At 36.7% G+C, this 23,375-nt stretch overlaps 1 protein-coding gene across 1 annotated transcript in view; it reads right to left on the reverse strand.

The window, feature by feature from the left end:
- Positions 1 to 23,375, reverse strand: part of ATG10 (autophagy related 10) — a 334,391-nt gene that overhangs the window by 46,512 nt on the left and 264,504 nt on the right. Inside the window, 1 exon segment of the mRNA XM_019746380.2 lies at positions 16,307 to 16,404. Within this exon segment, the coding sequence (XP_019601939.2) occupies positions 16,307 to 16,404 (98 nt within the window).

Here is a 23,375-nt window from a genome sequence, read left to right on the forward strand (position 1 = left end):
TATTTACCCAAGAGAAATGAAAACTTATGTCAACCAAAAAAAAAACACATGTTATTAAATGTTTATAATAGTGTTACTCTTAATTAACAAAAAGTAAAAACAACCCAAAGGTCCTTCAGCTAGTAAATGAATAAACAAAATGTACATTTATGCAATAGAATACTACACGACTCAGTAACAAAAAGTACCACATGAATGAACATTAAATGCATTGTGCTAAGTGAAATAAACCAGACTCAAAAGGCTATATATTGTATGACATTCTGAAAAAGACAAAACATAGGTGCAGAGAACAAGGGTTGGGGTGGGAAAAGGGCTGACTACAAGGGGCTGCACCAGGGAATCTTAACTGTGGTCACACACACACACACAAATTTTACTACATATAAATATTTTTAAATGATGTTCTATTTATTGGGAGGAAAAACAGAGAGAAATGAATAATTAAAGGGTAGAGATTTATAGACAAATACTACTCAAAAGAAAGCTGGTGCAGCTATATTAGTATCAGGCAAAATGATGTTTGGGTAACTTGCCCGAAGACATATAGATCACAAGGGGCAGATCAAGGCTTCGATCTACCTCTTTCTTGCTATAAACCCTATGCTGTTTTTAATATATCTTAATGACTGACATTCTAGTTATTAATACTTAGGGAATTCATTAATTAAAAAGAAAAATTTGAGACAATCTCTCATAAGCACACTAATTCTACCATGAACTAAATGCAGTTTTCATGTTTTAAGAAAAATCAGTAAATAAGCCATCCAGAAAAAAATGTATATTTAATTAATACTGGTGAAACTTATGTTTGACTTGGAGATTTCTTACCTTGTTTTCTTTCAATAATAATAAAAATCATCTATTACATCCACCCAAAATTTCAAAAAAATTTTTCCAGACTTCTTTCTAAAAAGAAATCAATATTAGCATTTAGAATTGAAGAACCCCTGTGACAAATCATCAGAAGAACCAGCCTACTTTTAACTGAAACATTTTCAGGAAAAACTAGAGGACAATTAGGTACATAATGTATCATTGTAAGAGCTGAATGTACACATGTAACTGGAAATATTAGGGTACATCTTGCTCCTTATGAGAAGTTAAAGGTAAATGATCATATTAACCATTAAGTAATACTTCCACTGACAAAATTAGAACGTCCCATCTTCAGAATAGTCAATGTGTAAAGTCAAGCAAAACAGCAATTGAATAAAGTTTCAAGCAAATTCCCAAATCCCAATAAATTTTTCTGGTACTGTTTCCTTCTAGGAATTTTTTTCAGTTAACGAGCAATTAAATAGTTTTAAGCAAATTCCCAAATCCCAATAAATGATTCTAGTACTGTTCCCTTCCAGGAATTTTTTTCAGTTAAAATACAATAGCTGCCTGTCCTCAGACTGTTGCAAAGTTACAGCAATCACCTCTCAGACCAAATTCAGGTTGTAATATCTCTCCTTTTAGGACTGAGTTTAAAGTTAAGGGCAAAACTACAGAAAACATATAGAAAAATGTGTATCCTCAGCCTAGCCTTCTATGTTGTTTATTAAATGCAAATCTAGTTTCTTCTGCTCACCTACATGTAGTTCAATATTACTTAGTCAGAATGTCTACACACAAAATCAAGAATTAGGCAGGTGAATTACATGGAAACCTCAAGGGAAATACACTGCATTACTAGCCAAATCCTCTTAATCAAACTTCTCCAGCCCCAGCACCGCCCTGCCTCCCAAATTTCCTCATGTTTTCACTTCAAAATACGCAAGGGCTTCTCCTTTCCATGGGCAGGGTGTACAACATCACACATTAACCAGGACCTGGAGGGAACATTCATAGTTTAGGAAATGGACTTTACTGCTTGTTAAACCCCTGCCTTTAGAAGTGTTCTCAGAGTATTCGGGCTCAGCTGAGGTCAGTCACCCAAAGCCCTGAATGGGAACATGATATGTGTCAAGCGGGGTCTCTGGTCCCGCTCCCCACATAAGAACGCAGGGCATGGTGAGGCCAAAAAGGAACACCAACGGAGCCATAGATAGGGGAGTCATACCTCTATATTCTCGCTGGAGGCTGGGTTGGAGATACAGGAAGCAGGGGCCACATAATCTCTGCCAACCAACAACCCCCAGCGTAGCCACAGCAGTTATATTATGGCTAATGGCTAACCGGTAACAGCTGATGGCCATCTAATAACCAAGCCAGCACCTTTCCACGTGAGGCCGAGAACCTGGAAACTGCTCTCTGGGACTCTGTCCCCACAGTATGAGTGCACGAATCATTTTATTTATAGACACAGACAGGCGGACATAAAGGAAGGAGCCCTTAAGATTTCCAATCCATCACCTGGAAAGTCACCTTGTCCTTAGACTGCTTTGGAAAAACCCCCCATCTGAGAATGACTGGTTGGTTTTGCTCTACTTCAGATTCCTTTAGTCTCTGTCCAATCTGGCTGAAAAGTCTTCGGGAGGGTTAGGTAGATCCTGCAGAGTTTAGGGACAGAATATTGTTAGGGGGACAGACTAAGAGAGGACAAGTTTCCTTTAAGTAGCACAGGGAACCGGCCAAAGCCAATGTTGGCTAGAGAGAGCTGAGGTTTGTGCAAGACTACTGTCAAGTACCAAGGTCAGGGGCCCACGAAGTGTCAATGCTAGTGTCACACAGCCAAGGGCTTCAGGTCAGGCAGGAATGAGACAGGAAGGAAAGCGGACTGCACACAAGCTAGGAAGAAGGGAAATAAACTGGGTAGTTTTCTGGAGCTACCTTGGTGTGTGTGCAGGTTGCCCATTGTTATCTAAGATATAAGTGAGCTGACCTGGTTTAAAGAACAGGGAAGACACTATTGGCAGCTGTAGAAACTTAAGATCCTTAGTTTCCAAAGTTAACTGGCTATATTTTCTGATTCTAAGGGAGCTTACAGAATATACCCAGAGGCCAAAAGTCTATCTCCTTTAAAGTGCCAGGATGAGAGCGAAATTCAAATACCCTGACTACCTTCCTCTGAGTCATATCATCAGCTGTTAGAAGTTGCCTCAGATTGACAGAATGAACTCTGTAATATCCAAGCTTGTGGACTCTAAGAAGTATTTATTATATCGCTATAGCAGATGCAAAGGTAGGCCTGGCCATACTGATCTCAGTTAAGACCAAAAAGATTTCTTTTTTTTTTTCTGAGCAACCTGCTAGAAACAATACAGACATATATTCCTGATACAACTGCCTCAAAAGATAGACCTGACATGTCTCGATACTAAAATTCCTCTTGTTGAGGAACAAGGTAATGTTACTTGCCTAGCTTTAACTTGACAGTCTTTTGAATTATATCGACAATGTATCATCCAGCTCAGATGTTTTCAAGCATCTTAAAGGAGCAGAACACTTTGCAAATAAAACCTACAAGGAGCCTAAAAACAGAAGGAAGTGGAGGTACTTTGATTGAAATAAGGTGGCGAGCTCCAAAGACCCATTTACTTATTTTGACCCCTTCCAGATTATGTCCCCTCTTCCCACCAGGCCATCACATACACCCTAATACACACAGAGAAGAGCCCCCAGATACCCACACTCAACCATGGGGCTTTCCTGAATCCAGGGTGAAACTCAAATTAGCTGGCACAGTAATTTCAGATCAGAGTACATGAAATGATAATGATTTGATTAAAGCTCCATCAGTAGAAGAAAGACCTGTTCTCTCAGATGAGAAGACCATTTTCCTATCGTCCACACCTGTAGCCATAGCCACTTTGATGAATGGGGGAAAATAATGGCCAAACTCGTGTATAGTTACAACTCAGTTCTCGTAAATCCAACCCTAAGAGGAAACATCATTGACATATTGAAGAGACCAGCTCTATTGGTCATTCAGCTATTGCTGGCAGTGATACAGGCACTGATGGCAAACATGTCTGTGAAGAATTGGAATAAAATATGGAAAATAATTGCATTTCACTGATTATTTCTACTTATGAGATAGACTTTGAGGATCAAAAATCATCATTTTACAGGACTCTTAAATGTATTTTCTCATTTAACAAATGTTTACAATTAATTTGATTGTGTGATGACCTCCAAGTTAAAGTGGGAGAGGAAGGCTGTAGGAACCTTTAAATGGGTTACATAAGCAACCTTCCAAGGTCTAGGGCATTGACTGCTCTGGCCATCCTCTCGTGGAGGTTCCCCACTGGCTGAATATTAACAAGTCTAAGTTTGAAAAACCTGCCTGAACTGCTGTGAGGGTGGGAGGGACAGGCCACTGCATTCTTGGTTATTAAAGACTATTTGAATATTGATCGAGTGTGGGTAGGGAGAAAGCCTGGCAGAAAGGAACATATTGATTGAGGAAGCAACTCAGACGTATTCAACTCAACTCCATTCATCAATGAATGGTTTAAAAACTTGACTACAATATCTATATATTCAATTCTAGATGTTTTGTAGGATATGTTCAGATATATCTTTATCTCAACAGGAAGCTGCAGGTTCAGCCATAGGTCCAATCACAACTATAGATTATAGAATACCACTGCTCACGGCATAGTTCAGGAAGAAGTATGTGGAGATGGAATCTCACGGAGGCCCAGATGGACTACTTCTACTGCTCATGCAGTCTCGGGCCATTCCTCCCATGAATTGCCAACCACATCCCATACAAAACAGCATTCCAAAATAGCCATCTAAAGCCGAATGTCTTTCCTGAGGAAGCAGATTGCTATCAGGCTTTTTAAAAATCTTCTTTTGAATGAGAACTACACAACTCTTTATCTAGTTAACTAAGTAAATATAATCCCCAAGTACTCTAGATCGGCCTCCCTCTTCTCCATAAACTACTAGTCTTGGCCTGTGAATATACGGCTCTAGGAAACTGGACGCTCAACCATTCTTCTATTGACCACTACAGTGGACCGTTCTTGGTAGAAGCACTGAATTATGTCTTCTGCTTCTCTTTTTCACAGTATTTAGGGGTTAATGATAATAATAGCTCACATTCTTAGCATCAACTATGTGCCAGGCATTATGCTAAACACATCCCATGCATTAACTCATATGATTCTCTCAACAACCCAATGGGGTAGTCTTTATAACAGTCCCCATATGGAAATAATTTCCCATTTTGCGAATGAGGAAGGTGAAGGGTCAAATTGCTTGTCCTTGGTCCCACTGGTAATAAGTGGAAGGACCTGAATAAGAACCCAAGAGTCTCTGATTTCAGCCCCAAACTCCCAACCTATTGAAAACATTGTCCTTGGGTGCAGCTATATATTACCGTACCAGTCAAGCTGCGCAAAACAATCTACTCTGACTAAGTAAAGCTCTCATTGGGGACTGAATAAACAAATTCTAGATGACTCCCAGGGACAATTCCCAAGGTCACACTGGAGAATGGGACACTACAAGTATGAGACCTACTGCCTCTTCTCAGATCAGGAATCTGCCATCCTAGAATCATGCCTCCATCCCCACGATCCGAAGCCTGCCTCTGCTGCAGTGACCTCCAACGCCATGTCACACATGCTGCAATTCACACCAACAAAATGATTGCCCCATCCTCCGCCTCCTGACACTCCTAGAGCTAGCAACTAACACCGAAGCCACACAGACATCGTTCATGATCCACAGTGCTCCTACCAAGTTCAACCTCCACACACTTCTGCTTTCCAAATGCTGTATAATGCATCTGATATGACAAACCTAAATCAAATTCAGGCCCCTCTCCATGAGGGAGACAGAGAATTGTGTTTTAGCTTTCCAGCATCTGCAGTACAGGAAGGGCACAAGAGCAGAAGGGGGGCATGCATGCTGAGTTCTACTCCGCTGTACCCACTGCAAGGTCCAAGGATGCAAGTCCTGTGGCGGGGTCTCCTGATTCAGGGTGCCAAATGTTGTGTGTCTAGGACCAGGTTTCAGAGTTTTCATCAGTTTTCATCTGACCCCAAATGGATCAGACTCAGTTTAATATGGTATCATTCATACAATACTATCTTGAGAATAAGATTAGCATCATAGAAGGAGCTAGAACATATTGCTGAAGGAGGTGAGCTCTCAAATACAGCCATCTGAGTTTCAAACCTGCTTCTGTAACTCAGTACATGTTTGACCTTTAGCATGTTATAATTTCTTTTTTCCTCAGTTTCTCCTTCTCTAAAACGTAGAAAGTAGCATCAATCTAATAAAGGTGTTCAGAAGAGTAAGTAAAATAATATGTATAAAGTACTTAGAAGAATGCCTGATACTTAGGAAATGCTTCCTAAATGTTAGCTCTTCTTACTGGAATAATCTTTAGACAAGATAAGTTCTAATCTTAAAAGGTTATATAATAGAGTTGTATTCGAGCCCCACACTTTTAAATTTATTTCCAATCTCATAGACCTTTTAGAAGAAGTAAGAACTTGATTTCCTGTGACAGCAAACAGAAAAGCAAGCACTCATCTTTATGGTGACGACCTGGTTGTACTTAAAGAACACATTAATCTAGTGGCCAATTACTGCCAGGAGGAACAGCTCAAGCACAACTGTGCCAAAACCGAATCTGTCAGTTTTAAAAGATGTTCTTCAGGATCCAAATGGATAATGTTTTGGAAGAATTCAAAATGCTAACTAACTCTTTAATTGTTTGGAGGGGGTGTATTTATAGTTACCTTATCCTGACAGGCCCGCTTCAATACAATTTTACTCACTCAAATATTCCAAATAAGTTTTGTTATCTGAGTGAAGTGGATGACTGACAATGCCAGCTCACAAAAACCGTGGAGTCCAAGATCCTATCTTCCATGCTGAAAGGAGCAGGACTTAGGAGTTTCCACAGATTCTGTTCAATCATTTGCACAATCTAAAGAAGCTTACAAAGAAAGGCCTTGGCCCTGCTGACAGGTCTCCTGCAGCTGCCTCAGGACAGCAGAAACAATGCTCAGTCTTAGCAAAAATGGAAATCAGACCCCTTTAGTTCTGACCATACGTCAACTTCCCTAGTGTCTACAATGTATGTGCCAGTCAATTGCAAGAACAACCACATTTCAGCCATTCATCAGTAACTTCAGTGTTAAAGTGTTTGATACATGACTCCAATTAGAAGCCTCATTGGCATCAGATTGTAACACATTAAGAACAATTATGACCAGTGTGAGCAGGCTCTTAGGGTTCAAATGGGCCCTCTAATAGACTGCTAGAAGGAGGACACCTTTTCTGAGCTTGACATGGGTCTATCTAACAAAATCTTTGAAAGTGAATATTCATTGACTCACCAATTCTACTTCTAAGAATTTATTCCAAAGAAATAACCTGACAAGTGCATGAATTATCTGTACAAGGATACTCACTTAAACACTATTTATAAGACAAACAACTGGAAAAGAACTCAATGTTGAACACATAAAATCGGTTAAAACAGTTACAGCATGGCCTTAGAATGAAATGCTATGTAGTCATTAAAGGGAAAATTTAGATGTATTTAAGTATTGGCATGAAAAATTGTCTATGATGTAAATTTTAAAAACCAGGTGCATAGTATGATCTCATTTGTGTTTTTTGTATATTTATATATAATATATACATATATGTGAATATATGTATTTTATATATAATTATATGACTGTATACAATCATTCTAGAAAGCTGTGCACTGAAAGGTTAGCAGTGGTAACTTTCACTGCTTAAGATCATGAGTAATGTTTATTCTTTATTTATGCTATTCTATATTTTATTAAAAATTATCAATATGCATTACTTTTTTTAATCAGAAAAAAATAAGTTATTAAAAAATGTAAGCCCAGATGATAGCAGTTTTATTTGAGGATCGTCTAAGATACCTACTGAGATGCACACATTCAGAATCATATAGAATCTCTAAGCTCTTTCTGTCTTATATCAATATAGGAATTGGCAAACTCAAGTGCCTTTAGAAGACAGGCAGGCAAAGTAAATAAGTGAAATAGACAGGGTATGAGGCAATAGGGAGGGGAAGTGACCATGGTTAAGTAGAGAGCACATATCCAGTCTAAAAGTATTCAAATTCAAAAAAATTTCCAAGCACTTAAAATACATCTGCAAGCTCAGTCTGAGCAGTAATCTGCTGATTAAGACCTTGAGAGTGTAAACCTACACACACAGTACATTACTGTAACGCACACAACGACAACTGAACGTCATTCCCTCCTCATCTCCTACAGCTGCTTTAAGTAGTATCTATGAAGCAGACGATTTTTCCATGTTTGTAAAATTATTTTTCTGAAATTTAATATAAAAAAAAGTTTGTCTCCCCTGATAAACTTGTTTGCTTCCTTCCATAACAGAATGAAAGCAATGAATTTAATTAGCTTTTCCTTTCTCTTTTTTGTTCTAGAAAGCTCAGAACTTTCCTTAACCTAGGTTTTGTGTTGCAACTGTCTCTTCCCTTCCATCGCTTAGTTCTTATTCCCTTGCTTGGATGGTTATACTATATGTATTCATCTTATATTAGAGTATATGTATATATACCAATTGAAATATTTTTTCGAATTCAGGTTGGACAGAGGGAAGTAGAAATAAATTCATAATATACTAAAAAAAATAACATCAGCATACAATAAAATAATTGTAATGACTTGCACAAATACTTTACATATTTTGGTATTATCTCTATTTATTGGCCTAATTTTAAACTATAGACTGCAAATATAGTACAAGGGAATTTAGCAGCTGACATTGAAAAAAAAATCAGGAACATAACAGGTTAAAACAGAAGCTGAAGGGGTTAAGAAGTGGAATGGGAAAAAACGTGCAACAATTACATTGTAGAATATGTATGTATGTGTAGCAACCATTGTGCCAAAACAGGATAAAACCAATAGCATCTTTCTTAGGAAGCTTATACCTGTATAAGGGACTCAGAACCAGTCTGGGCAAGTGTGTCTGCAGAGTCTGTCTCCTCTGCCTTCCTGCTGTCCCAGGCTGCCCTACCTGCCTCTGGCTACTGCCGTAGAACCCACCCATCAATTACCTGTACCTCAAAAACTGGAAATGAGCATATAAATATTCCTCAAACTTGAAGTTTAGGAACTAAGATGTTTATTAAAAATTAAAAATTGATGGTAGGTAATTATCAAAATGAAATGTGCTAAGATGAGTAATATTAAAATGAATTATTAAATATTTTTAATGGTATTTAATTTTTACATTTATAAGCTGTTTCGTTTTTTGGACTAGAAATTCCAAGGATCAATGAAATGCTGGGAAATTCTTTAAAGAAAACTTTTGTGTAAATTCAAAGGCATGTGCTGAGTCAAAAGTATAACTTTGATGGTAAAAAGCTAAGCAATATTCTCCTCAATCAGATATACATATAACAGAATATTAACCAGGCTTATCTCATGAAACAAACTTCAAGTTAAAGAAGTAAAAACCAAATATACCATTATAATCTGGTTACTTATAAGAAATACATTCCTTGTTTAACAATGTAGCTTGAATTCTCATTAAAATTGAATGAAACAAAACATGTCAGAAATTAATTTAATAAGACAAGCTTCTTAAGTAATAAATCATCCCCCCTTTTACTTAGATTAATTTGAACACTTAATTAGTGGTTAGTGGTCAGAAAACTTTAGAAATTAAAAGCTGGATGAGGAAGTAATATTATACCAATGCTTCAATAGCAGTTAGTATGAAGTTAAGACTTTCCCAAAACACTCCAGGGCGTAAAGCCAAAAAAAATTTTTTGAGAAAAATTAATTACTTACAAATACTAAGAAAGAAGTTTCACATATTCTTGTTTTACAAATATATTTCATAATGTAAAGAAAGTCTGAGGAACAAACAAAATTTATAAAAATGTATCTTTTTTTACCCCCAAACAAGAAAAACACAATGGAATGTGTAGACATTTCAGAATTGATATAAATAAATAAATAAATATGGAAAGTGAAGTACTTTGACAATGTATGGTACCCATGCATCAGCATTCAATAAATGTTAAAAGTCACAATGAATGTGCAGACTGACAATCTAAAAATAATTACTAATAGAGACAGAGAAACATGACACTGTCATCATTACCCTAAGCTACCAAAGAAAGTGAGATACAAGGATGAAAACATATTTCACTCTCCTAAGACGGGAAAGTGTGGTAGAATCACTGAGTAATATTAAAACATTGGAAGGTTTCTCAAAAAGTCTGCAAAATGGACACATTTACTGTGTATACACAGTACATATTTATATGTAATAAACACAAATACATTTACATTCATAAAACTACCCACTAAAGTGACTTACTAATGTCCAGAATGAATACCTAAAAACTCACAATCAACAAATTAACAGCAAATTACAGAGAAAACAATCACATGATGTCTGCAATCCCATTTAAATAAAACTTTACCGCAAAAGAGCCATCAATGGAGCTGGCAACGATTTTGAAGCAGCAACAGCAATCCATAAAAGCTTCTTAATTTTCTTGTCGTTTAAGAATTAAGCCACTTCCAGTTCACACAGATCCTACCAGGTGCACTAAATTGATGTCATTATGAGCCACCAGGAAATACCCACAGAGACCCATACCAACACGGAGAAGTTTTGTTAAACAGCTGTGTGTTTTAATTGATTTGTATTATTTAAAATAGGAACAGTTAAAAGTCAGTTATCGGATGTTGTGTAAAAGAGATGCCTAAAGACTCCAGGGAGACTGAGTTCAGAAGAAAGCCAATCACTGGAACTTCATTCAAGCACTTAAGATTATTACTAGAGGAAGCACAATTAAATCATCAGTTTATCAGCCATCATTATAAATCACCAGGCAACATATCAAGCTTCATTATTTAAGAATCCTTAACCAGTGACTTCCTGTATCACTGAGAGTCAAAAGCAATATATTCACCAAAAGGTACACGGAGTTTTGTTTTTAGTTGTTTTTGATTTTTCTTTTTTTGCCCTGAGAGATTTGTCATGGAAATATAATAAAAACTCACTAAAAGTAATTATCATATTTTTGCATGTTTTAGAGATGCTAAAGTCTTTGAAATGAATCAGTGGTATTTGGGATATTCAAAATGTATATTGCACAGGCTCCTCCTATTCCACTCCCTACAAATCTCCAACCCAGTTCTGTCACAGTACTTGAATGGGATCATATAAGAAAAAATAATCAATGGATTTGTTTCCACTTTTATGCTCCCAACACCATTCATTTACTTGTATTTAGACAGCCTTGCTTAGGTATGTGGAATCAGAAAACAAATTTCTTCAAAAGTCTTGGTTTCCAAATTCAAAGTGCACAGTTCAGGTATTAGAAAGAATACATTTGAAAGGAGAGATGACACAGGTTGGGTTTTATATACAATCCTTTTTCCTTAGTCTTCGCACCAATTCTCTATAGGTGCTACCATTATCTTTAATGAACAAATAACAGAGTCTTCACAATTTGCCCAAGGTCATGCATGCAGCTAGTAAGTGGGGGTGCTCAGAGTCAAATCCACTCTCTCTGCCACCAGCACCTCGATAAAGGCTCTGAAAGGAAGGAAGCCTCTTTGGAAAATGGCTGACCTCAAGTCTGGGCAAGAATTGCCCAACATGAACGTGCAACAACTTGTCACACCAAAAAACAAGAAGCCAGCAAAACTACTTGGGCTGTACCAACACAGCTCACAAGCCAACTTCAAAAGACTTTCACTGGCCAAAGATAGGGTAAATCAAGAATCAATGAAGATAATCACTAAAGTGAACTGAAATGAATAAAACGTTTATATCCATGAGTTCATACAGATACATAAAAACCCTTTCTTGGTCACCTTTGGAGGATGATAGAGCATCAACTGAAAGCTGAAATATGAAGAGAAAGAATCTTCACAGGAAGAAATACTAAACAACACAATAGAGATAGAGTTAGAAAAAAAATCCAACTGCAAATACTACGGGACAAACAACGTGTTTCTTCAACAAAAAACTGTACAGAAAAGAAAAAAAAAGGAGGGAAGAATGGGAATCTCAGATTCAAAATGTCTTAAGAGATGTTTACCATTTTAATGTGTAAATCTTCTTTAGATCCTGATCAAAGAAAGTGTATAAAAAAAGTTGGGGAAGTTTAAACATTAATTGCTTAAAGACATTAAGAAATTTATAATTTCAGTTGTGATAATATTATGGTTATATTGTGGTTATATTTTTTGAGTCTTTACCTTATTTTTAAATTAAACTTTTTATTTTGCATTAGACTCACATTCAGTTATAAGAAATGATATGGAGATCCCCTGTACCCCTCACCCAGTTCCCCCAATGGTGACATACTGCAAAACTATAGTACAATATCGAAAACAAGATATTGACATTGATACAGTCAGATACAGAAAATTTCCCTCATGTTGCCTTTTCCAACCAGACCCACTTCTCTCCCACCCACACCTTCCTCTCTAACAACTTGGCAACCACAAATCTGTTCTCCAATGTAAGATTTTGTCATTTCAAAAATGTTAGATAAATGGAATCAGATACTATGTAACCTTCTGGGATCTTTCTTCCTTCCTTCCTTCCTTCCTTCCTTCCTTCCTTCCTTCCTTCCTTCCTTCCTTCCTTCCTTCCTTTTCTTTTCCCCACTCAGGATAATTACCTGGAGATTCATCTGGGTTGCTGAGAGTGTCAATAGTGGGCTCCTTTGCATTGGTGAGTAATAGTCCATGGTAAGTATATACAGCAATTTGTTTAACCATCCACCTTCTCAAGGACATCTGTGTTGTTTCTATGGGCTATTAAGAATAAGGCTGCTACAAACATCTGTGAAGAGCCCTTATCTTTTAAAGGTATCTACTTAAATATTTATGGATGAGATAATATGATATTTAGGATTTGCTTCCAAAAAAACTCCAGATTGAGTGAGATGCCAAAAAAGAAGACCAACCATGAGTTTGTAAGTGTGTTATACTATTATCTCTACTTTTGTGTATGTTTATAAAAAGAAGACAGTAAGAAAAAATTACTTATCTGACTACTACACACCCTCATACATAAACACATACATCCTCAAGTAAAATTGAAGGTACGCTTTTTTATCTAATGACTTTGGCTGGTGCCAAGATCACAGGAGCTCTTTACTAAAACACAGAGATCACACCTTCCAGTGGTCATTACTGTAATATTCACTCTCCCCATTTAGGCAGGTCCAACCTAGGCATCTGTTAACTTCCTTTCGGAAGTTCTTTATTAGGTTGCAGGGTTGAGATAATAGGTAGTCTGTAATGCTGGACAAAAGCAGGTGAGTAATCACCGTAATCAAATGTATGAGATTCATGAGTGGTTTGTCTTCAAAAGAGAGGGTTCGTGTCTGACATGAGCAGGTCCTTATCATCAAGACAAATGCTGAGAGAACAGAAGTGTGATTACTAAAGATGAAGAGCAACAAACGATGTGCGCACAATCAAGCCTGGAAATGAACTGAAATGCATTTTATATTATGCGAAGGCTGCTTTTGTTTTTAAGCCACTCTACAGGACAGGATATTATTATCATGTTCAGTCTGCAAGCTAATGCTTCTTTAGTATAATTCTGCAAACTGGTATCTACTATTTTGTGCCACCGACATTCTATCAGCTCATTCTGCCCTCATGCTTTATCACACCCTCTCCTTCACTCCACTATTTTTTCCTACGCACGGGGCCTTACAAAACTCTCTCAAAGACCTCAAGCAAAGAAGAACACATAACTACCAACCCATTGACGGGTCTGGGATTAAAAGCCAAGACCTTCAAAGGAAATACTCATGATGACTTTAAATGCCAGGTAGTGTAATGGCAACAACTGGGCATCTCTTGTTAGGTCTTTAGTGCCTGTCCATGCACTGTGATAAGCAAGGCTAATGCTTAAATAATTTCTGTTATCAAAAGTGGGATAGCTGTCCACAAATAAATACCAATAAGATAAATTCCAAAGGAATATGCAAATGTTATCGTTGTATTGCAGTTCGGTTATATCAAATATCCCTCCTATTAGGTGGGCCCACTCTTGATGTTAGAAATAGTAATGCTTATTGTGTTAGGATTTATCATTATTATTATGCTATGGATAGGTAGGACAAAAATGTCCCACTAACAGGCTATCTATACGATACTTAAATGCCTATAAATTGAAAGACATTAATCAATTCCACCAAAAACAATTAAGGTATAGATTGGTTCATTTGATTGGTTCATTTGATTTGAAAGATGTCTATTTGTAACACCGTATTAGAAAACTAAGAAAATACAGTTGAGTTCAGAACCTTGTTCATATGACATGAGTCAGAACAGACATGTAGAATTAAAACCCAAAATGACATAGCCCGCCAGGAACTGTGCTATAGTCTTGCATTGAGGAGATTAGTAACAGGGCTGCTAGAGACAGAAAAAGAAAAAGAACTGGGCTCATGAACATAATGGAAAATATACCTGAGAAGGAACTGAGAAAAAAACGCTACAGTTAAATACATATGTATTTTTGGATGCTCTCTTCCCCTATCCTTTGCCATCTTCCTTTACACTCACAAACAAACATTTTCTGGGCCCTATAGATTCTGATGCTACAGTGTACATTTTTAGATGGTTTGTGGTCACTGACAAGACACTGGAAGTTGAAACTCTTAGTACTCACCTTGACATACTTAAAGGTTAATCTAAAATACTTTGCATAAAATGAAATGCTCTTGCCAAAATCTTTATGGCTGATTTGCTTATATATCTCATTACCTTTTATCATAGCAGCCACCCATGCCTTTTCTACAGGACTAGGATTTCAGAGCGGGCCATTCTTGTGAGCTGGCGGGGGTGGGGGGTTCAGAGGAAGGAACATAGGAGAGAACAAGAGGTGGAAATACGAAGACAGAAAGCAGGCAACAGGGAAGCCACGAAACCTGGGAAGAATTCCAAGAACAAACTGCACAAGATGGCTTCAGGGAATGAATCACCATGTGTGGCAGGAGCCAAGGCGGTGTGAAGTAGAGTAGAAGATAAGCTTAGGAGGGTGGGTTGGAGTGGAGGATATCTACATCATCTTGCCCCTGCCCAAGACATGCCTCATTATGTAAGTTCCCTTAATAAACTCTTGATGCTATGAAAAAAAGAGAGACAGAGAAAGAAAAAAAGAAAGGGCAAGTTGGAGCCAGGGAGTGGCAGCCCTTGAAGCCCAGGCGAGGCATTTAGACCCCATGCCATAGGTCCTTGGGAAGCTATCACAGGTTTTACATGGGCAACGTAAATCCAGCAGCGGTTAAGAAGATATGACTAATGGTAAGAGGCAGAGAGAAAAGGAGCAGAAGACCAGAGGTAGGAGGCTTTACTGATTGTTCCAGGTGAGGCTATAGGGCTTGATCTAGGAGAGTTAAAGAGGGAAAGTGAAAGGAAAAAGTTAATTTGAGGGGCAGTGTGAAAGATACATATACTTAAACCCAGTTTTGTCCTTAATTAAAACCTAGAAAATGGTCATTTGCAATCATTGTCAAAGAACTATTTATGAAATGCCAAGGATTCTATCATTATTATGACCAAACATATAAGAGGGCATGAAAATTCTAATGGTTGATAAAGTCATTTTTAAAAGAAGCTTTGATTAAGCTTAACAGAACCTTGGAAAAATAAGATTTTGATATAAGTAAAAAATATATTCAAGGAGACCATGATTGGTTACAAGGTGATGAGTATTTTTAAATTTCTAAAAAAAAGTAACTGCTGATTTTAGCAAGGCAGTAATAATGACTTACATGAGTGACATATTTATTTTGTTTATTTTTGCCAATCTGCTTTTTATATTTACATTCACAGATCTATTTTCTCTACTTTCTCAGATCACTATTACAAACCTATTATTAATCAAAAGTTATTTTTTTTCAAAGCCATCTATGAGTAAAACTTTAAATATTACAGGTCACACCAGCTAAATCATTTATTTTGTAGTGTATATGCCAACTTAGTTTCTATTCTCATTCACTTACTACCTTTTTATTGAGCACCTACTATATTATAAGTATTGTGCTGGTGCTGGGTGTACAATGAAGAATAAAACAGACCTGGTCTGTCCACATGAGAGCACACAGTACAGTGGAAAAGACAGACATTAATTAAAAAAAAACAAAAACCCAAATATATGATTTAAAATGTGATAAGCACTATGAAAAAAAAACTTACAGGGTGGTATGAGTGTTGATAACAAGGAGGCTAAACCAAGGCTGGGTCTGGGGAGGGTTTTTAAAGGAAACTGTATTTGAGTTGAAATCTGTAAGTATATAGAAGAGTGAAACAGGAAAAAGAGTACGGGAGAGAGAACTAGATGAAAAAATGAGCAGAGGGAAAGGACTGCATCTAATAAGATGAAAATACTCTCTAACCTGTTGGGTAATGGTGTCCCATGGCCCCTGCTGCAGCCGCACCTTATAGCACTCATGGACGCCTTCCCATATGTCCGTCAGAGTTAAAGGTCTTCCATCTGTGAAAGGGCATGAGAAACACAGTCAGTTAGAAATCTGTGTAGCACAATGGTGCTTGGTGTCTATCGGAACTACCCGAAGAATAGTATGATTTCTTTTTAAATCCTTGCTAATACACATACTATTTATATATCAAAAGAATGCTATATGAAGTACTATTTTCTTCCTGAGGGAAATTTCAACATTCAAGCTTCTCTCCTTTGTAACCATCTATCAGTTAAATTACCTGTTCCTTTAATGCCTCTATGAATTTTACAAAATAAATAAAATACAAATGTGTTTTGGAGAAAACTAATAGGTAAAAGCAAGGACCAGTAGACAAGACTCCGATATTCACAAGGTTGTACTATGGATGCCTCTGAAGTCTTTTTTTTTCTTCATTATTAGTTTCAGGAGTACAAAACAATGTAATAGACGTTTTACCCTCATAAAGTGGTAACCCCCAATCTACTACCCCTCTAACATCATATGTAGCTGTTACAATTCCATTGACTCTATTCCCTATGCTGTATTCTGTATCTTGTGACTCTATATGTGTGTGTGTGTGTGTGTATATATATATATATATATATATATATATATATATATATATATATAAAATTATAGTTAACATTCAATATTATTCAGCTTCAGCCTCAGGTATAAGGCATCCACACCATCCATGAAGCGCAGTGGTCAGGCATCTACATGGTCCATGAAGTGGTCTCCCTAATAAGACAAGTGCCCATCGACACCCTACATAATCTTTACAACATTATTGATTATATTCCCCAAACTGCCTTTCATCCCCGTGGCAATATAATGGCCACCAATCTGTGCTTTCTAATCCCCTCACCTTCTCCCTCATCCCCACCCCCCTCCCATCTAGCAACCCTCAGTTTTTCTCTATATCTCTGAGACTGTTTCTGATTAGTTTGCTCATTTATTCCTCTGAAGTCTTAATACATCCTGTTGTCCTTAGAATCAGAGACCATACACATACTTCTTTCATTCTCTTGTTGATCGAGTAATGTTCAGATCACTCTGTTGGATATCATGTGGAATAGAGAGAAGGAAAACACACAATCTCTCCTAGTAAGGAGCTTACCATCTAGCAGGGAAACTACGACAAGTATATCAATAGCACAACATATCAACAACGAAAATATTGGGAGAAAAAGTGATCGCTGCCAAAGGAAAACTGCAGTTCTCTGACAGTCCAGAGAAGGGAGACGTAAACAGCCAGTGTTTGTGGCAGGTGGTGAAGTGGATGTGAGCAGTGAAAAGACGTAAGAAGGAATTGACATGAGGAGACTAGTAAACGCTATAGCGAACAACAATACTCCTTTTCTTTGTTCGAACAGCTTCAATTATTCACCTATATCCTTAACCACTCAAGTAACATATTTTATTATGAAGACCATTATGGCACAAGATAAGTGGAAAAATAGGGAGATAAGTCTAAGTTCAGGAAAAATAGCAGAAAGAGGGAGTTACCTAGAACTTTTATACCAGACACGGCCAGAGAGAAGGTGGACTAACCGCTGCAATTTGACTGTAACTTGGCCCATTCAGAGCTGCCAAGTCCTTCAGACTTATGGCTGTGAAGTTTTCCTGAGGCAAGTTCACAATAATGTAAAGAAAACCCATCAGTATATTGAATCATTAGATACAAAAATATATTTGGTCATCAAGTGCAACAAAATTTGGGGAAATAATCTACTCAAACCACCACCGCCTCCCCCAAAAAAACCCAAGAACAAAACCCAAATGGCACTGTATTCAGACTTATACAAGTAGAGATGTGAGGGGGAGGAAAAAGAGCACTAGATTTGGAGTCTGGGCTGAGTTCGAATCCCAGTGTTGGCACTTACTCTTTATAAGACTGCAAGTTTTTTAGCTTTTACCTGGTAAACAAGGATAGTAATCCTTTTCAAATCTTGTTCTCATGAGGCTTACATCAGTGAACACACTTAGGACTGTGTCAGACACATAATAAGAGCTAAATAAATATTAGGCGTCTCCTCCCAGCCCTCATTGCACTACTCCAGTAATGCTCATACTGCAAAGAGAAAAGATTCATTTATAGACCATATTTCTTAGAATTTCCCCATGTTGCTGTACCATGCACATTGTGTTTGATATAGTAATATACTATTACCATAGGCAGAGCATTTCTCATGTTTGACCTGAAAAGTTGAACTTTTCCTCAACCTTTATTTTCAATAAATAGCAATAGAATATTTTGATACATTTTCAATAAGTATCTTCATCTTGGCATTTATCTGGCGGCAGGAGACCATTATCTTGTGATAAATAGTTTTATTCCATTGACATTTCCATGTCTATAAAATGAACAAGATTTATTCATCCAATTAACATTTGAATGTCATGTTTAGCTACAAGTTAAAAACAAGCTGCCTTCAGTATCTGTGTTATATTGTTTTCTGAACACATTTACAGAGTGGAGACAAACTTTGCCTTAAGATAAACACTACACATCTTCAAAACATGCACATGCACACATGTATGTGTGTTGGTGTTGGAGGACAATAGGATTGTAAGTATTCCAGTGTCAAATAGCAAACTAAATAATCAAATTATAAAAAGATGGCATGCTTTTAAATTTTTTTCAGATGTCAAAGTTAGAAGAAATCAAGTTGTAAGATAATAAAATATTAGAGCTAGTCAATTACTAATTTCATAAATAAAGAAATATACATCTGCCAAAATTATGCAGCTAGTTCATGACTGCACTGAGCTAGAATTCAGGTCTCAGGACTCACAATTCAGTGCTCTTCCTGCCATTCCATGTTGCCTCTGAAAGCAGAGACTGCGTCTATCCTTTCATCACTGCAGTCCCGCCGTGTAGTTCTAAGCCTCACTCACACGTTGCAAATGCTTTATAAATATTTACTGAATAAATGATAAGTGAAAGAACGCCTTCCTTATCTTTATTTCCTCTAAGTCAGAGAAAGGCTTTACAGACCTAGAGTAGAATGCTGGGTTTAATATCTGGTAATCAGTAATGCTTTTAATTTTATTCCTGAAAATATTTCAGTCAACAATCTAAGGATGGAGTAAATGGTTTCAATATTACCACTGTCAAAAACCTGCATCCTCTGCAGGAAACATTCATATCAAATGCAATAATCAGCAGCATAGCAACAATGTGGAGAGACCCAGAACAAAGGTGATAGAATATTTTCATCAGATTTGATGTTAGACTTGACGGTACGTACCATAAGTTTTCAAACATCACCAAATTTAGAGGGAGAGAAAAAAAGATTTAACACCTTCCAGATATAGGAATTAAAAAATGATCTGGTCAACTTCGAATAACAGATAATCACAAGGAGTTAAAAATAAGTTCAAAACAGAAAAAAAATGCATGACACTCCTATATGCATGTGTTACCACTTGCTATAAAGAGAACGGTGCATTTTAAGTGAATGAATGTGAGCGCATTCTCTAACGCATTTACAGAATTGTTTAAAGACACATGTATTAATGATAGTTAGATAAGTGCTTGTGCAAGCTACCTGGACAAAAGTGTCCATCTTTCCAGTTGCTGCTAAGTGCTTACACTATAGAAGATCTAGGTGATATAGCTTTACCTCTCACATATAGATATGACAATAATGATACAATAAAGTACAATGTAGGTTCCTTTCCCAAGCCTTCATCATTGGTTTGCTAATCATAGCTCACACCTTCATGCTCAAACACATACAAAAGTTCGTTTTGCATTCTTTTATACAAAACAAAAAATTGACCTCATCATTAATGTCTTTAACTGTGCCATACACAATTGATATCTAAAATATATTCAAATATGATTGTGACTAATTAATAACTCCAAAAACAAAATGGAGCTTTCAGAAATCCCATTGAAATCAATGAACTGAGATAGCCAAATATACAAAGAACCACATCACAAAAACAGAGCTTAAATATGGCAGACACTTGAAGAATTTTATAATTTTGTATCTGTCTACCTATTTGTGAAAACTAAAGACCCAAACTTTAGCTCAAAATTAAATGCAGGCATAAACAAATACTTGGCTGAGTTCATTAACACATTACGTGCCTTCATATTCAGTTCAAGGTATCTTCAATCAGAAACTTTAAGCCCTGTTAAAAGGGTTTTCTGTCTGGCCTCAGCCAGAAGAGACATTACCATACTCGATCAACAACTCTCTAATTTCAGACCCTAGATATTCGACAGCACCAATTTGAACATGCTTAGAAATCTCATTAATCACACAGAGGCTGAGAAGCTCAGTAAAATCCCTTGCATACTTGAAAAAGTGAAGTAGAAGCTGAAATATTTCAGCAGTAACCCACAAAGTGAACATGGTAAATTAAGGTCATTTATTTAACAATAAGCACTTATTGAGTGCCTACTATGTGTCTCTATCACCTGGAATGGTAATACACATTTGAGCGAAAGGAATATTCTATCAGCAACCTAAAATGTCAATGACAAAAGAAGAAGAGACATTGGATGAAAAATAGAATAATTAAAAAGTACAAGCTTAAGCAACTGCCAGTAGCATTTAATTGAACATTTTCATATAAAACTTCTGGACTGAGTAATAACCTACATGTCAAGTAATCTATATATTACTCAAAATGTGCAGTTTTCTATATTACATTTCTCAAGGCTATTAGTTTTCATGAACCAAATACCAGTGTGAGATATTTCACTAGCCCTAACTCACTCTAGCACGCTGAAATCACCTTTATCCTACTGTGCATAGTTTGACAAAAATTTCCTAACACTTAAAATGAAGATTAGAGAAAGTATACATTATTTAGAGTAAGTTTTAGAATAATGTTCTTAATGTGGTCACTAGAAATAAAAAGGAGTGGAGTTTTCAAAATGAAATATGTCATAATTCAATATATTGTCTTCAGGAGAGCTTGAAAGATATAAAAATTCATGTCATACTCTACAGGAAGGCAGAGATGATGCTCCACCAAAGGGGAAAATTCATTTTTGCTTCAGTGACAAAATTACATTGTGATATGAAATGAGTGTTAATTGTTCATGTGCATTCATATCAGCTACTATGCTGGCCAAGTCCGCAATTTTTATTTATCCCCACATACATTTTTAGCATTTTGTATCTCTCTTAATCTGAGGAAATCGGAATGAAAATTCCCCAAATACAGATTCTTTTCACTTATGTATGACAACAATTAATTAACTTCATTCACATGTTCCTTAAGTTTTGGTTGTTATTTGAATTACAGCGTCATGCAGTAAAATACATACATACATACATACATACATACATACATACATACATAAACAAACAAAAAACGAACAGGCGATGGAATTTGAGCCTCAACTGCTTAGTTTTCTATGTACCCTTGAATAAATCATTTAACCCCTCCACACACTCAGTTTTTATGTCTGTGCATGAGGATAATAACAATTTCTACTTTATAATGTTATTGTGAGGATCAAGATATATAAAACTCAGCTAGCATTGTTGAAAGGTACTGTGTCAAGTCCCAATTCTATATTAGCTCACAATCTTCAAACTTTTATGAAGTTGGTATTATTATTATTATCTCAGTTTGTGGGTGTTTTATTTTCTTTTCAGATGATGAAAGAAAGGAAACAAAAAGTTCAATATCTTCGCCAAGGTCATACAGTTGGTAAGTAGCAGAGCTAGGAATCAGAACCAAGGCTTTCCAGCTCCGACTGGGTACTTTTACCACTACACAGTACGTCTCTGTACCCAGGAGCTCTTTGTAAACTGTAAAGTGACACACACATATTAGTTGTGTTGTTGCTGTTGCCACTACTAGTTTCCACTGACACTGCCTAATCTAGGAGTATCTAGAATTTTGCCTTTCCTGGTTTTCGTACTAGGCCTGGGCCTACCTTTCCCCTATCACTGCATGGACAAACCTAAAGTCCAGCCAAGGCCTCTCTTGATTACTCCAGCTCAAAGTAATGTCTGTCTTCTGCGCCCTGGTAGCAATTTTTTTCCCCAGCTTTATTCAGATATAATGGACATATAACATTGTCATAAGTATAAGGTGTAGAACATGATGATTTGATATACATATATATAGGGAAATGATTCCCACAATAAGGTTAGTTAACACATTTATCATATCAGATACCTTTATTTGGGGTGTGTGTGTGGAGGGAGAACATTTAAAATCTACTTTCTTAGCAACTTACAAGTGTACAATACAGTATTGTTAACTGTAGTCACCATACTGTACATTATATCCCTAAAACTTATTCATCTTATAACTGACAGTTTGTACCCTTTGACCATTTCCCCATTTCCCCCACCCCCAGCCTCTAGCAAACACCAATCTACTCTCTGCCTGGTGGCAATTGTTACCTCTCTTACAGCCCTTAACATATGCTACTTGTTACCATGAATTTCAGGCCTGACTTTCCCTCATTAGACTGTAAGCTCCTTGAGGGCATCATCCATGTCTGATTTCCTTTATTCCTCTCTGCATTCCAGAAACATCTTCATGCCTTGTTCATAAATATTTTCCAGTAGTTGGACAGATGAACATTCAACATTAATCTAGAGCAATTAGCACAATTTACTACTAAGAATCAAGACTGGACAATCGTGATAAAAAAAAATTCATTGGTTAAACGTTCTGTAATTATAATTTAAAAACCTCATACTTTATGTATAAATCCATAGTATTAAGTAGATTCAGACGTAGTGGATACTTATTTTATTTTTCAATAACCAAACATACTTCCAATTTGGGAAATTCCAAAGTAAGTAGAAAGTGGGGCCCCATTTTGCACCATTAAAGCCCAGAGGCATCCCCTCACCTTGTCATTCTAATGCCTTTGGTTACTCTATGATGGACCCTTCCAATAAGTCCTTTACTGTTTACCATGGTCAGGTTCAATTATCTGCAATTAAGTATACCTAACTATTTTAACCCAAATAAATTGTTTAAAAGTCTTGCTTAATAATCATCTATTTTC

Source organism: Rhinolophus sinicus, linkage group LG03 (genome assembly GCF_036562045.2).
Source record: "Rhinolophus sinicus isolate RSC01 linkage group LG03, ASM3656204v1, whole genome shotgun sequence".
Taxonomy (NCBI): domain Eukaryota; kingdom Metazoa; phylum Chordata; class Mammalia; order Chiroptera; family Rhinolophidae; genus Rhinolophus; species Rhinolophus sinicus.